Raw genomic sequence first — 16930 nt, forward strand, 5'->3', positions numbered from 1 at the left:
AGCAACAAAACAATTGACTACCTGATTTAGAGAGAAGCAGAAATCGTCATTTTATCTTAAGTTTTCGAAAACGCGTTTTGTGAAAGTGTAGTTTCAAATTTTCAAGCTAAAAGGAATTTAGTGGCTTCCAAATAATATCGAATGAAGGTAGGATAACAACTGAATTTACAAACCGTACCAAGTAGACAAATAAACGTCTCCATGTTCATGTTCCGGTACCCGATGACATTTTCCTTGGAGACTATAAGTTCGGAAGATTGTTTCCGGACTGTGATGAACAGCATGGGCTTAAATATAATAATGACTCTAAAGAGGTGTATAAATTGAACCACAACGTAATTTGTCCTTTAAATCTAAATAGGCTAAAAATATATATTGTATCCTAAAGTAGTAAGCTTTCATTTTATACGCTATCTTGTGTATTTCTCGCCATTAGTTTCCACTACTGAAATAAACAAGAAATTACGCTAAGAACATGTTCGGTATTATGTAAAGGCGAAATACTAACATGCTCATCACAATGTTTGTAAAAATTGAACTACAGCTTTGCTAAGTAGTAAAGAGAGTAACGTTTCCGATATTGGATGATTTTCGCAAGTTCTATAGGAGTATTAGAAAGTAGTTGAAAATACTATAAACGAGTGTGAATGTATGTTTGAAGCAACTAATTATCAGAGTTGAAAGCTACACCAAGTATTAATTACCGGAGATATTATGGTTTGAAGCAGCTTAATCAAGCATCCGTTCTTCCCAGGGAACAGCCCTTCTTAGTTTACGGTCGTCTGATGGATTTTCACGCGAGGCTGAACGTTATCAACCGATATTAGTAAATAAAGTCCAACCGATACATTCTGATAACAGTACATTGGCATCCGTATCTGGTCAGCCCTAATTGAACTATCCAACAGCCCTAGAAGGAAGATCTCCCAACCTGCATGTTTTCTTCCCTGATTATGATCCTGAGAAAGGATCAAAAACTTGGAATTGAGGTTTTAATTTGTTTCATGATGTGTCGTTTAATTTTGTGGCTTCAAGATAAGTTGAATTTTACCATAATTGTTCAAGCACATATTGTAAGGAGTTCTTGAAACTGTCCATTTCTTTCATATTAACCCTACATACTAGATTTAATGGTAAGATTTTACAATACTGGACCCATCCGTAATTTCTATCCTACTTCTTATACTCACGAAGTGACGTGTTGAAATTGTTAATTGATGTGTAGAAGTTGTAAAATAAGCTTCTCAATTACCACGATCGTTCTCCGTATACAAGAATGGAAACCATGTTTGTTCAATGTAGCGTTCACTTGTTCAGTAATCTGCGCGGTGTGAGGAAGATGGCGACTTTGGAAGTAGGAAATAAAGTTCTTTCTTTCGTAAGTTTTTTTTATTAACTTTTAGTTGGGTACATATTAATAATACAGGGCATTCGTTGATATTTTGCATAGTCAATAATTTAGGACACTTGATCACGATTGTGTAGTTAAAATTTGTCGCTCAAGTGCTACGAAACTGACATATTTTTACGGTGCCCCACAAACTATTCATGGTAAGGTTAGTTTAGGCAAACAGTTAAAGTTTCGGTCTAGAACGTAACATATTGAAATAACCATTGTTTTCGTGGAGAAATCCAGGGTTTCTGTTCCGATCACAGACCACTAAATTTTGCAGTTTCTACATGTCACCCAAATTTTAACTTCAAATTCGTGATTATGAGGCCTCGGTACTAGTTTACTATCCTTCGGACAGATTTCTTCATTTCTACAGAAGAAACTACTTACCGTAATAAGTTCCTGTAGTATTGTCTAACATCTGGAAGGTGTTTTGTGTGATGTGGGAATGTTTCATAGCGGAAATTCAACCATTGACGCATAGCCCCACGAACCATTCATACATAGCCCCATGAACCATTTCCGGTAAGGTTAGGTTAGGTTAGGTAGGGTCACAATAGGTTACAATAGTTAAAAATTGGTTTCGAAAAAAATATGCGTAGCCCCACACACCATTCTCGCATAGCCCCACGAACCATTTGTGTAAACGTACATTCTTCAGTTACAAAAACACTTTTTTTTAAAAAAAAAAATGATCAAAAAAACGTGAATACACTTTAAAAAATGATCCGCGAAGCAGATCGGTAAGTACAAATGTCAAAAATTGACGAAACTCAGAAGTTATAGGTGTCCGAAGGATAGTAAACATTTACCGAGCCCTCAATTAGTGAATATGCAAAATATTCAAAAAAGGGTGGGGGTGATCCGGTATTGTAAATTTGCTCCGATTTAATATTATTTTTATATGTCTTATTTTACAACTCTAATGATATTGACCATATTAATTTTTATTGGATTTGTAGTTCGGGATATAAGGAGCAGCCATGGATCCTTCTGGGGAGTCAAATATACTTGAGACAAAGGGGAGAGGGGGTGGACCCTGGAGACCCCTTGAGCCAACACCAGAGTTACGTCGTCCACGAGACCAGCCAACAGAATTGCGTCGTCCATGTGGCCATCCATTGGATCAGAATGACACTTCAGCTCTTGAGGGTTGTTCTTCAGGTGAGAAGGAAATTGTGATATTTTCAGTTTTTTTTTTGATACTTGTAGCCATTTTGTGAACTTTCTATCTGAATAGGATTACGCAATCGGTGCATTGGTTATGCATTAATGTTCATTGGTTAAATACTCACAGATTAAACTGTGTAATAAAGAGAAGTAAGACCGGTAATGGTTCAATTATTATTTTTTCAAATTCTCCTAGCAGGAAGACTAATTATTGTAGAATTTTGGCAATCATTGTCACCCGAAATTTGAACCTTCCTTAAAGTCATGAGCGCTGTTTGGATTTCGAAAAAAGTTATTTATCTTGAAAAAAAGACAACTTAAAAACTACCTTATGCAGGCATGCACACTTCCTATGGACAGTGCTCAAAAAATCTTCTTCAGAGCTAGGTGCCAGCTCTGAAAATCAGGCGCCAGGAAACCACCTACTAGTAATTGTGGATACTATAGAAGCAGAGTGGCGGAGTGGTTAGCACATTGCGCTATGACGCCAGGGGTCCCGGTTTTGAATCCTGGACTGGGCTTGGATGTTTGTGAGTGTCCAGTCATCAATTTCATATCATCATTCATCACCATCTTTGCAAAGTAGCCAAAAGTGGCACAAAAAGCGAAGTAAAATAAAGCAAATCAATCAGCCTATAAGCTGAGCATCACCGTATTCAAAACATCTCTAAATTATGTGAGAAAGCAGGAAGTGGGAGGTTGGGGAACAAAGAGTAAGGGATTGTTACTGATTCTATAGAATGTTCACAACGTTGATAAAAAAATCATTTGCTAACTTACGCTGTACTGCAATTTGAACTTAGAATCTTCAAAGTTTCGTACACTGAAACTTAAAAAACGGCAATATTACAGCAAAAATCACAGTCGCCGAGCTGAAATTTTTATTCGCCATGGTGACCTGGCAACCGGGATTTTTCGAGCTCTGCCCATGGACAATGTATTTTCCATTGAGAAGTGACTGTGAGTATCGTAAACTAGTGGGAATTAATGTAGAAGTAAATCAGAACCTTAGTATAATGTATTTATGGACTTTATTTTAATGGTAAGAGAACCAAACCTGACCTGCCTAACCTAACTACAAAAGCATGTATTGAACAAAATCTTAAGTAATCGCTAAAACTCTGCAGTATGTGTTAACAGAAGTAAATCGAAATCAAACCATGTTCATAGCATGATGAAATTACAATAAGACAAAAGGAACTTGGCTGTAAGACCCCACAAATGATCAATATGTTGGGAAATTATTGGCCAGTATTGGTAAATGAAATCCAATCAATACCACCGGTATCAGCTGATAGCACCGGTATCAGCTGATACCGATACATCAGCATTGATATCAGCTGAACTCTAGTCTATATATTCTGTTTCTTTCATCATAAACATACCTAGGAGAGCAAGCAATCATTCAGATTTTTAATGAAATGCTTGTCATTGTATATGTAATTAGTAAGATATCTGTTATTGTATACAATGTAAATAGTCAATAATGCTATATGCCTTCTTAGGTATCTCATGGATGATTTATACGATGATATCTGGTTGCATAAAACAAGCATCATGTAGAAGTTACATTTTGTAGCTGCATGTTTAATAAGTTAACAGTAGATGATAGTTAAGGCTTTTTGCTACATAAATTAGAAGAAAGATTTTTGAATCGTTGAGTTAAACTTTGACTTGGTACTAGGTGCCAAAACTAAATGATATGATTAAAAGGAATAAATAGTTTGATACTATTTGTCTTAAATGGACGTGAAAAACAGAGTATGCTGTTAGATATTAAGGAAAAATAACATTATTGGCATTTTTTGCCTATGCATAGAAAAGCAAAATCTAACAGTAGGTAAAACTTCCTTTTGAATGGTGTGTTTACATCACTTTTATTGTTGCAATTGTTGAAATGCTATTGTTAAGCAAATATAGTTACCCGTTGCAGCTTTCACAGTCTTTTTCTGTTTAATTGTATGATCTTGACTCAATATAAGAAACGTAAGTCTTCCTGCGAGAGAATCAGTAAGGTATTTTCAAATCACGATAAATTGTAGTGTCAGGCATGGTAGTTGTGGTATGGTCATTTCCATAGCAGAAAGATTGTCATTATTTTAATATCTTTCAGTTGTCTTTTGATAATTTATTAATTGAATACATTATCTGCCAACCTTTCAGGAAGTGGTAGGATAGAGTGAGTGTCAGAACTAATGGAAAGGTTGAAATTGTGGTTAGATTAAAGTTATTTTTCTAGTTTTTTTGTGATAAACTACTCTCCTGATATACTTTTCATCTACATCCTGTAGGAAATGCTGCTTCTTCCAATTCACCTGATGTAAAGGCTGGTGGGGATACTTGCAAAACTTCCAAATTGTCGGCAGATGCCAAGGAATTCTATCCAAGAAATTTTCAGCCAAACGTGTCTTCAAATTTACAGATGGAGCAGGTAAGGTGTTTTCTTTAATTGTAATGTTTGTTTAATATTAAGGATGGGCCGGTATGAAATTTTGGCCAATACCGATAAAGTACGGATATAAAATTCTAAGTGGTCCTTGAAGATCCTGAAATGTTCATTGACTTCCTTAATAAATGGGTGTTCCAAGGTGACTGCAGTGCAAAAGAAGTAGAATATTTAGACATTTTCTTTTTCAGAAATTGGCAGAATTTTGCACTAAATTATAAGAAATTTATCGATATATTGGATTGGTAAAATTAGGAATATGACCGAGTAATCGGTACTCTATTGGTATATAGGCATGTCGGTGTATCGGTAAAATTACTGATTATTTTACTGATCCTAATGCAAAATTCTGCCATTTTGTTGTAATTTTTATGGATAATCTCCATGCCCTACTTTCTAAAAACGTAAATGTCTAAATATTCAAAATCTCTTTCACTGCAGTCACCTTGAAACACGTTTATTAAGGAGGCAAATGAACCTTTCAGGTTCTTCAAGGACAATTTCTAATTTTATTTCGGATCGGTAGAATATTTGGTTATCGGTATTGCTAAATTTCATATCTGTACTTTATTGCTATCAGCCAAAATTTCATATCAGTCCATCCTTAGGTAAAATAATCGGTAATTTTACCTATACACCGATGTCCCTATATCGGCTGATACCGATAGAGTACGGATTAATCGGTGCCATCCCTATGTAATATATTTTAGAGAAGATTATTTACATTTTTGAAATTTTTACCAAAACAAATTCCTCATGCAATCAACAGTAGTATTTGAGTGTTTTACAGTTACAATAAAGTGTAATGTAAATATGAACATGGAGGATGGTGTAAAAATAATAGAAAGATAAAGTTGACAATAGAAAACGGACATTAGGATAGGGCTGAGTTGAAAACAGCAGAGGTGAGATTCAATGTGCCGACCATGTCTCACCCAATGAGGAGGCTGCTTCTCAGTCGCTGTCACTCCGAGAGCTCTTGCACTGTGGGGTTTATTTTTAATAAAGAGAGAATTGATTTTTTTTGTCACTAAAGCTTTTTTTTTGGGGTGCTAATTTAGCCTTATTCAAGTGCAAATTAATATCTTGATCACTCCATAATAAGACCCATAATCACATATACATGTGAAAATTGAACTCTCAAAGACTCCTGTAAACAGAAACTTAACATTTGAAAGGAAAATTTTGAGAAGAATATATGGACCTCCAAAAGATTGATTGATTGAGTTAGTGTTTTTATGCACAGTAAGGCTAATCGGGACTGGACCTACAGATTAAAGTGGGATTCGAACCACTATGTGCTTCCACTTGATATGAAACCCAAGACCCCTTGACAACCTCTGAAAAAACGTGGTGGTAATTGGAGATTACAATCTAACGAAGAACTCTACAGATTAATGAATGAAACATCATAAATTTCATAAAATCACAAAGATTAAGGTTGTTTGGGCACATAAACAGAATGACTGATAAAGATTAGTATATTAAATACATAAATGGAAACCACTTGGAATACATATGTCTTAGGAATGCGAAAGAAATTAATACTTTTACGTTAATGGCACAAGAGCTTGAATACAATAAATCGTAAGTTATCAAAATGTTGCCAGTTCATGAAATACATGCTTATTTATGTAACATATATGATTTTATTGCATTGAAGTACATGTAATATTCAGCATTGATCAAGATTTGTTGTGTAAAGTAGTGTAAGGGAATGACTTTCTTGAGAAGCACTTAAGTGCCGACCTCTCTCTCTTATTGCTAAAGGTGGGAAATTAATTCTTGCAAAGAAAAGAAGCTCTCCTTGCCTGAAACCATAGTCTTATTCTTGCATCTGGCTCTATATGGCTTCACCTTGTGCCATGAGACTGGATTATTGTCCTTGGATCATTATGCTTCGCTGTTTCTTGCCTCTGGCTGGATCGACATAGAAGTCAAGCCTCTTAATTTTTTTTTCTAGTCTTCCACCACTCCTCTCTTTCCACTGTGTTCCAATCTTGTCCTCTTCTCCTAACACTCTCCGCTATCTGCTGTTTCCACTGACATCTTGGTCTCCCCCTTGGCCTTATTCCCACTCCTTGTGCATTGTAAGCTCTTACTGGCAGTCTTTCTGCATCCATCCTCTTCATGTGTCTGAACCATCTCATCTGTGCCTGATCTATCCTGTCCTGAAGCTTCACAACCCCACTGTCTGTCGGATCTCCTTATTCTATCCCTTCTAGTCTTCTCCAATATATTCCTTAAGAATTTCATCTCCATTGTCTATGTCTCTGCTCCGTATGTAATTATTGGCACATAGTGTTATATATTACCTTCTTGCATTTCATAGGAACATCCCTGTTCAATATTAATCTTTGAATGCTTTGATATAGTCCACCACCCATTTGTCCTCTTCTGTTTACCTTCTCATGTATTCTTCCACTTCTCTCAATTATACTTCCTAGATATTTCAAACGAAGATGGAGGGACAACATTGAGATGGACCTAAAGGAAATCGGTAGGGATGGAAAAGAGTATATAGATCTTGCTCAAGATAGGGACAGATGGAAGGCCTGTGTTGCTGCAGCCATGAACCTTCGGGTTTAAGAAGGCTAGAGAGTTAAGCCCCGCGACAGGTTAACTTTGCAGCAACTTTTCGCATACATAGACCCAAACGTGCACACAGAATGTAGTTCTGCTGCAATACTGCCGATTGTCTCACTGTCTGTGATATGAACAGCTCGGCAGTTGAGGCAAGACTTGCATGGGAGATGCTGAGCGCCGTTCTCGCGTGGTTTAATACATAAAATCTGCTGCAAACTTAACCTGTCGCGGGGCTTAGTTAGATATTTCAAACTCTCTCTCCACTACCCTCAACTCTTCCATGTCCATCTTTATTCTTGGTACATTTCTGGCTCGGTTTCTTATTGTTATTAGCACCTCGCTCTTTTCTGCACTGGATTTCATCCGTGCTCTTCTGATATCCTCATTCCAACTATCAAGCTGTCTCTGTACTTCTTCCCTGTTTCCCCATATTACTAAGTCTTCAGTGAAGAAAAGGGCCTTCATCTCTTCCTCTCCTATCTTCTTCCCCCACCTCTTCATTAATTGCATCCATTGTAATGATGGGGGGAAAGAGCATTTCCCTGTTTTAGTCTGTTACTTATACAGAACCATTCCGTTCATCCCACTTGAACTCCCTCCCTTTTTACTAAAGTTGCAAGACCTATGCTAGGTTTGATTTTGGATAAGAGCTTGTCACTACATGGTGTGGCAGGTTGAAACAGTGATTCAAATGAGAGAGGGCACCTTGTGCAGAAAAGAACGTAGTCTTACCCATATTCAAATCAGGACACATGCACATGTAATGGACAGCTGAAATCAAATGACTTCATGTACAGTTATATTGAGATTTTTACCTATTAAACTATTTATTTATCTTGATATAGGGATGAGGTATCCCTGAGACATGAATAGCCTTTCTTTGCCTTTGTAGAGGATCTTGTTCTGGGTGGTGTTTTGTGACTTTATTTTAATACAGGTTACACTGAGGTGGAAATAGCCAGATTGGTGTAGGAGCACGTTATATGGATGACTTTTGCTCTTACCATCATAGTATCCAGGTTCGAGTCCCAGCCAGTTTGGAAATGGCTGTTCTTTGTGATCATCCCTTCATCAATTTAATCTAATCATCACTTTTCCTCTTTATTGTGATTAGCCAAAAGTGGCATGAACGTGATATTAATTGACAAAAATACAAGTACTAAGGTCGAAATAATCTTGAGTGCTGCACCAAGGTTCCCAGGTTCAAATCCCAGTCAGTACATGGGTATTATGAGTGCCCATTCATCAGTTTCATCCAATCATTAGAGGCACATAATTTTAGTAAATAAAATAGCAAAATTTCGGTATAAAAACTGAGTCAATTTAGAGTTCAAAAGTGGTAAATAAAATAAAATTTCGGTGTTATAGTGGTGAAAAATTGGATGAAAAGTGGTATATATAAAGACATTTTGGTTTTAAAATTGTGAATATAATCCTAAATTTCATTTAAAAACCACTTATTATACAAAATTAACATTTCACTTCTAATAGCACATTTACGTAGTTACCAGAGTATTAAGTTTATTTCTGTGTAAAGGAGTCAATTTTTGCTTCTCCAATATTAACAGCAGAATTAATCAAATTTCCGTGAATTGCGTAACTCACAGGATAATTCAGACCTCAGAAGGTGTCATATCAGTAAATAAACCTTAAATTTCGGGTTTAAGAGTTTATTTTGCATTTTGCAGTTCATTTCGCATTATTTCGTGACAAAACATGGTAACAAAATACATCTCACATCTTTCAAAAACATGAAAAATTAACACTAGGATGTGTTTTTTGACATTTCGTTTTTTTTGGTCAAAAACGAAATATGCATGCCCCTACTAATCATCCCTCATCCTCATCTTCGTGATTAGCCTAAAGTGGCAGAAAATGTGAATTAAAATAAGCCAATCAATCGTCATTGCTGATGCAGCAATAATTTTAATTTCAACCAGTTTAAAGCAAAAGTTTTGGATTCTAATGCTAATAAACCATTCTCAGGGTTTGCCTAATCTTTTAAAATCTAACATGATGAATATAGTCTCTTAATGTTTGGCTGGACCTTTGTCCCATGCCAGGGCAATTGTTTAGGATATTTCCTCTCCCTTTGAAGAAACGTTATGAAATTTCAAAATTGAAAAATTACATGTGCTTGGAACTACTAGAACATTCACGTGAATCTTTGTGTGGTTTTCTTTCACGGTTGTCCATTCTTAATAGTTTAACAGACTTATCAAAGAGTCATGTGAATGTTCTTGAAAGAATTCTAAGCATATGTATTTTTTTCAGATTTGGAATATCATAGCGTTTTTTCGAAACGAAAGAAAAGTATCAAAATCACCTGCCCTGGCGTCGACAAAAGGTTCAGCTGTGCCTTAACTAGAAAGAGGTTGAATTTTCTGCTCTTGAAGAAGAGAACAAGCATGTTATTACTAGGTCTCGGAAGTTGAGGAAAAATCCTTTTTTTTTTCCTAGTGTCGGAAGACTAGGCCCGATATAATATATGTTCATTTTGGCTCATTGTAGGCCAGAAAAAGGTGGGTTTTATTTGTCCTTTTTTGGCTTATTGGTCCTTTTTTTTTTAGGTCTTAACGGCTTCTTTTTGCAACTTCACCTTCTTTCAACTATGTTTTTACTGCCCATTCTCAATTCGAATCATCATCAGTTCAAACATCCTTTCTGTAGTAAAAAAAAAAAAAAGAAATAAAGAAATATATTTGAACCATCCCTGAAACGAGAGAAAACCATTTTTGGACTGAAAGAAGATGCATTTAATTCATATAGTTTTTTCGCACTGTGTTCCATACCACCAGAATTTTTTATTTTTTTATTCATTAAATATGTAATTAAAACTGAAGTTATTAATTAATTTGGATCACATTTATACATCCTTTTTTTCGTTTTTAGGTCCTTTTTTATATTTTTAGGACTTTTTATAGGTCTTCAACTTCCGAGCCCTAGTTATTAAGAAACCAGTAGTTGCAGGATTATGTTGTCTGTGTCATGCTTACCTCCTCAGTTTTTGACGTTCCCAGGTTGTTCACCTGTCCCTTTAATCCCACAGATGAAGAGTCAGCTGCCAATACACTAGTGTTGGGTCTGTTGGAAACATTTTTTTTGTGATGCAATAGGTAATGTCATTTGATGTACATGTGTGCGAAATTGTAGTTCTAACTAGGGCTGAACCGATTCCACTTTGAATCAATACCGACACTCTTGCAGATACCTATTCTTGAAAATTGTAACAATTGAGCTGCTCGGGAGTAAAACTTGATAACGCACACTCCGTTGAAAATTGTGTTGACACTGGATTCAGTTGCTGTACAATATTCAATAAAGGTCCTTCAGTATCTGCTGATGAAGCCAGAAACTAACGGGAACATCTTCATAACCCATGGCCACAATGTAATGGGCGAACTTTCACCCGTGTTTTTCTCGGTTTCATACTTTTATGCATTATCAAGTTTTTCAAAATATTGATTAATTTTAGTGGATGGGTATTTCACTCCAAGTATATCTTATGAAATTACCAGAGTTTTGATTTTAAATGTTCAAAAATTACATCACATTATAAAAATATCTGTTATGTATTCACATATTTTTGGTACAAAATCAATGCATAACTTTCAGAATAATCAGACTGCAAAAGTGCCACACAGCATTTTTGATGACCACGAGAGTGATCAAAATGTTGCAAATTTATTGGCCAGTATTGGTAAATAAAATTCAATAGGTTCTACTCTCTGATATTGATACGTTGGCATTGGTTCAGTCCTAGCTCTAACACCTCAGGATGTGAAATATCAGGTTTATATTTGTAGTTTTCATGCGTGTCACCTGTTTTTGTATTTGTAGGAGCAACCTACACCAGTTCCAGCTCCACATAGTGCTGGCTGCTACAAACCAACATACAACACTCGGCCTGGGAGAGGCCGTGGCACGTACCAGCGTGGAAGATACTCCAACTGGCACACCCCAAAGGTTTGTCATACAAGATATGTGTGACATTCCATCTGTAGCTAGTTGCTTGTGCCTGACGATGTTAGCATGTTGCTTGCTACGAATTACATTTGGCAGAATTCTAAGTAGAAGAAACTTTTTGTGTTTTCCTCTATGGTTTCTAATGGGTTCTATATTTTATTTCTGCAGGTTGCGGAAGCTGGCGATTTTTCACAAAATCCACAACCGGTTGTCATGGAGAGACTGTACGATGTCATGTACCACCTCACCTTGAATCCAGGAAAGTTTGACAGTTTGGTAAAACCCTTGGCAGATACTTTTCAAACCATGGTAAATGATGTGTACACAGTAACAGCCATCATAAATGTCATCTTTGAACAGGTAAATATAACCATACGTTTGTACCAACAGTGTTGTGAAGAGTATTTCACATTTGTCTGTGTTCTAGAATATTTCAGCATCATGCTGCGGACTGAAAATTTTTTTCTAGTGTGTTGTTTAAGAAGGAATTCTATGTTGTGTTACGAAAAATTATCATTAAAACTTAAGAGTAGTTTTAATTCCATTGTTGTACTTGGAATTAGGTCTGAACCAGTAGTACCAAGTTATTTCCAGTGGAATAATACTTATCAGTTACGTTGTTATAAGTTTTTAATATGAAGCACCCTAGCCAACACTTGAGATCCACATTTGAAGGATTTCAAAGATATTTGTATCAGTATTGGAAAGTAGTAATTTTACTATAATTATTAAAGCCTACATTTTAAAAATTGCTTCAGTGATGAAGTATCTCTATTGGTAGTGAGCAGAAGTAATAGAATCTGTTTTGGTTCAGCCCTAGTTTTAATACCTAGAGATAATGTGTCTAAAGAACTAATATCATGACTGAAATGATAATAACCTATAGGAAATGCTAGCATGTGGCACCTGCATTGTACTACTTGAGAATGCTATGTATTCATTCTGTTCAGACTTAGGTATGTAAACTGCATTGGTAGAATTGGAGTAATGAAAAATAACAAGGATTCATAAAGTAGTTGTATGTGTATGCACGCTACTTTTTAACTAGTATTGTATATCCTTCAATTAAATTATAATTAGTATTGTGAGTAATTGTACTTGCTTTCCAGATGAGAGAATATTATTTTGAAACTAAATTTGTTGAACTTGTTTGGGTCAACCCCCATTTTTCCCAATCCACTTTCAGTATGCTGTGACATTATGTTTTGTGAGTTCTCCCCGACTGTCCAAAAGGTCACAATTCACACCTTGAAAATCTGATAGCCTAATCTAAATAGGCTGTTCAGGTGTATCACTTTTACAATTGTTAGGACAAACCATTACGAATTTTCTAATTGTAATGGAAGCTTTATAGCGAGACCAGCTATGTAGAAGAATAGAAATTCGAGGGTTAAGATGTATCAAATGTGCTTTTGTTGTATGATCTTTCATATGCAAGTCAAGTCCCATGACTACCATGATCTGTATTTGTAAATGAGGAGGATGTTACCTCTTCTTTTCAAGCCCCCCTCATTGATTTCTCAATGCTGGATTGGGCATCCCTGATGGCGTAGTGGTAACGTTGCTAAATGTAATCAAGGGGTCTCAGGTTCGGTATCTTGTGAGGCACATTGCACAGTGGTTCGACTCCCACTTTAAACTGTAGGTCCAGTCCCGGTTAGCCCATCTGTGTATAAAGTGGACTTAAAACGAGAATTCAATTCAATTCAATTGAATATCAGTATTTTGGACCCCCACCCCAAATTTAACCCAGAACCATTCTAGTTCACAGGCAGGAACCCTTAGAGCACAGTAGCTTGTTGCAGAAATTATCAGCTGTAGTTGTAAACTACATTTCTAATGTAGATGTGGCAAAGTTATTTTAATCTTGTGTCATTTTGAACATCTTTTCTAGAATAATGTGTTATTTTCATTTGTTAATACATTTCAGTTAGAAATACCTTTTTCCATACACTTTTTGTGCATATCTTGTGATCAATTAATATGAGATTTTTACATGCACCATTAGTTTTACCAATCCAAATCAAATGTTGTATTAAATTCCTTAATACGAATGTTCGTTACCTGCAGATTTGTTTCAATTTTTTAAAAATAAAAGTGTGTTTAGGAACTGGAATTTCTCCACCACAGCATATTATGTTTGTAAGAACGATAATAGTAAGATATCTTTACCTCAACGTGTGACTAGGTTTTCCATTAAACATTGCATTCATATGATGTGTATATAACAGTTGGGCTGAAAAGTTCGTAGGCTAACATAGTAAAAAATATTTTTTTGACAAAATTCGATTTTATTATTCAATATATTAGGTCAGTCAAAAAGTAAATGCAATCATTTTTTTTTATTTTTCACAGCAACAATAGAAAACTTTCAATGATATCATTTTCCAACATAGTCCCCCTGCACTTCAATACACTTGGTCCAACGTTCCACAAGCTTTCCAATACCCTGAGAAAAAAAGGTTTTCGGTTGAGCAGCAAGCCACGTTTGCACCGCGTCCTTCACCTGTTGATCTGTGTCGAATCGACGGCCTCTTAAAGCATCTTTAAGTGGACCGAACAGATGGTAATCCGACGGGGTGAGATCGGGACTGTATGCAGGATGCTCTAACACCTCGAAGCGCAGATTCTGCAGAGTTTGAGCGGTGTTGGCGGCGGTATGGGGACGCGCGTTGTCATGCAACAAAAGAATGCCTTCCGACAATCGACCTCGTCGTTTGCTTCGGATTGCAAGCTTCAACTTGTTCGAAAGCATATCACTGTATCGTTCACTGTTTATTGTTGTCTCCCTTTTCACAAAATGTTCCATAATTACCCCTTCTGAGTCCCAAAAAAGTGTGAGCATTACCTTTCCTGCAGAATGTTGATGCTTGACTTTTTTTTCCGAACTTGTTCAACTGCTTTTGAACATTTCAATCCACTGGTAAACACTTCGCAGCAGTAAAACATTGTCACCGTATTGTGCTGAAAGTCTTCTATGGATTTCAGATCCTGGTACACCTACAGACTACAAAAAACGGATTACAGAACGCTGTTCTTCTGTGGTGCACACGGAGAGTGGTGCAGCTATGTTTGCTTGGCAACACTGCAGAGCGAACTGAAGTGATGACGCTGTACCCTGCCACAGGCGAAGACAACGATACTATCTATCGGTTTACAAGCGCAGAAAGCTGTACAGCCAACCTACGGAAGAAAAGAAAAACATTGCATTTACTTTTTGACTAACCTAATAGTTGCCTTCGAGGGCGATACAACGATTATAGCGGTCATACAATTTTTCGATGCCATTTTTATAGTACGATTTCTCTTTAGAATCAAAATAGGCCTCAGTTTCGGCGATTACCTCTTCATCAGTGCTAAATTTCTTTCCACGAGCATTCTTTTAAGGTCTGCAAACAGGAAAAAGTCACTGGGGGCCAGATCTGGAGAATATGGTGGATGGGGAAGCAATTCGTAGTCTAATTCATATAATTTTGCCATCGTTTTCATTGATTTGTGACACGGTGCATTGTCTTGCACTCGGCTGACTGTCGATTGGACTCTGGAGTGTAGTTATGGAGCCATGTTTCATCCATTGTAATATATATCGACGGAAAAATTTGTGTTTATTACGGTTGAATATCACTAAACATTGCTCCGAATCATCAAAACGTTGTTGCTTTTGATCGATTGTGAGCACGCGCGGCACCCATTTTGCACACAGCTTTCGCATGTTCAAATATTCATGCACAATATGTCCAACACGTTCCTTTGATATTTTTAAAGTCTCAGCTATCTCGATCAACTTCACTTTACGATCATTTAAAATTATTTTGTGGACTTTTTTGATGTTTTCGTCGGTAACAGCCTCTTTGGGGCGTCCACTGCGTGCATCGTCTTCGATGCTCATTTCGCCTCGTTTAAATTTAGCAAACCACTTCTCAACGGTTGATTTTCCTGGTGCAGAGTCCGAATAATGTTTATCAAGCCAAGCCTTGGCTTCAACAGTATTTTTTTTCGCCAAAAAGCAATGCTTTATTAACACACGAAATTCTTTTTTATCCATTTTTTTCACAATAACAAAAGCTGCTTCACTCACAATGCTATATCTCACGAACTAATTATCCGGCAGCTGTGAAATTTATACACGTATCTTTTGAAGGTTAGTACTAAGTAAAGATCACATGGATTTTATTCTAATAACGCCATCTATGAGTCAGCCTATGAACTTTTCAGCCCAACTGTTATATTACATCTTTGATTTATTTCTGTTAATTTTTTGTATGTTATGTTAACTGTATTCCATTTTCAGTGTACTCAAAGTAAGAAAGTAAGTATGTAGTTATGTTCTGCAGAAATGATATTATACAAAACTTATTATGATTGGTTTTAAGGCTGAGCCGATACACCAGATTGACCGATATCAAAGGTGTCCATTGGAATTTATTTACCTTTACATGCTGATACTTTTCTCTCATTTTGGTATTTTGTAGGCTCTGCAAAAAAAAAAAAAAATGCTGCGAGACATTTTCGTGAAGTCTTTTTATCCTGGAAATTATTAAAAAATTGAAGTTTACATTTATTTTGCATGAGGATTGTGGGAAAAATTGATTTTGTGTTTACATACTATGTATTTTGTATATTTTGATACAATTCTCGAATATTTTAAAACAAGTTGACACATTTTATTTGAGAGGAGAATGTAGATAATAATATTAATAAGTAATTTGAACAACTTTTTATTGTTACGAATTTCAAGCATCGGTGGGAATTGGGAATCGATGGTGTGCTTGAAAGTGATATCGGCTCAGCTTAAAAGTTTCCATTAATTTTGGTGGCCCACTTTGGAACTTGTTTCTCTTTACTGATTGGTGATGCAGTATAGGAACCATGTTGTTGTAAAGTATCTGATTGACAAGCATAGTCAATGGTCAACACACCGTATCTGAATTTAATAGAACAGTGATCCCGAGTGCTAAGAAAATTGAAATTTTCACTTCTCAGTATGGTGATAAAACATGAACACTTCTCAAAGCAACTAAGTTGTGTATGAAACTGCCAGAGAAATTTCTCTCTAAATCTATTATTTGTTCTCGTTTTCAGGCCTCGAAATGGCGATTTTTGAAAATGGAATTTTTGGACTATATTTTGTACCTATCTTTAAGACTTGTTGTAGCAATATTTTTTACACTGGACAATAATTGCACTATGTAGACTCACAACTTCAAAGTATAGGACAGAAAAAGAACACACATTTGAATTAAAATAAAATATAATGTTTTTACTTGAAAATACAAAAGTTATTAACATAGCTTTTGCCTCTATTTCCTGCGATGAATTCTAAAGCAAAGGATATATTAAAGTAGAGATGGGGCAGATAAATCGGTACT

The 16930-nt window shown here is 36.1% G+C and overlaps 1 protein-coding gene across 2 annotated transcripts in view; it reads left to right on the plus strand.

Moving 5' to 3' along the window:
- LOC145979529 (polyadenylate-binding protein-interacting protein 1-like) overlaps nt 1-16930 on the plus strand; it is a 31472-nt gene continuing 14542 nt past the window's right edge. The window contains exons 1-5 of one of the 2 annotated variants that reach the window (XM_083112477.1): nt 1-147; nt 2356-2557; nt 4855-4994; nt 11436-11561; nt 11730-11921. In XM_083112477.1, the coding sequence (XP_082968603.1) occupies nt 2377-2557; nt 4855-4994; nt 11436-11561; nt 11730-11921 (639 nt within the window). In that variant the 5' untranslated portion in view covers nt 1-147; nt 2356-2376. The remainder of the gene's footprint in view (nt 148-2355; nt 2558-4854; nt 4995-11435; nt 11562-11729; nt 11922-16930) is intronic. The other variant, XM_083112478.1, reaches the window with a different exon arrangement.

This window comes from Lepisma saccharinum, chromosome 26, assembly GCF_977018435.1.
Source record: "Lepisma saccharinum chromosome 26, izLepSacc3.1, whole genome shotgun sequence".
Taxonomy (NCBI): domain Eukaryota; kingdom Metazoa; phylum Arthropoda; class Insecta; order Zygentoma; family Lepismatidae; genus Lepisma; species Lepisma saccharinum.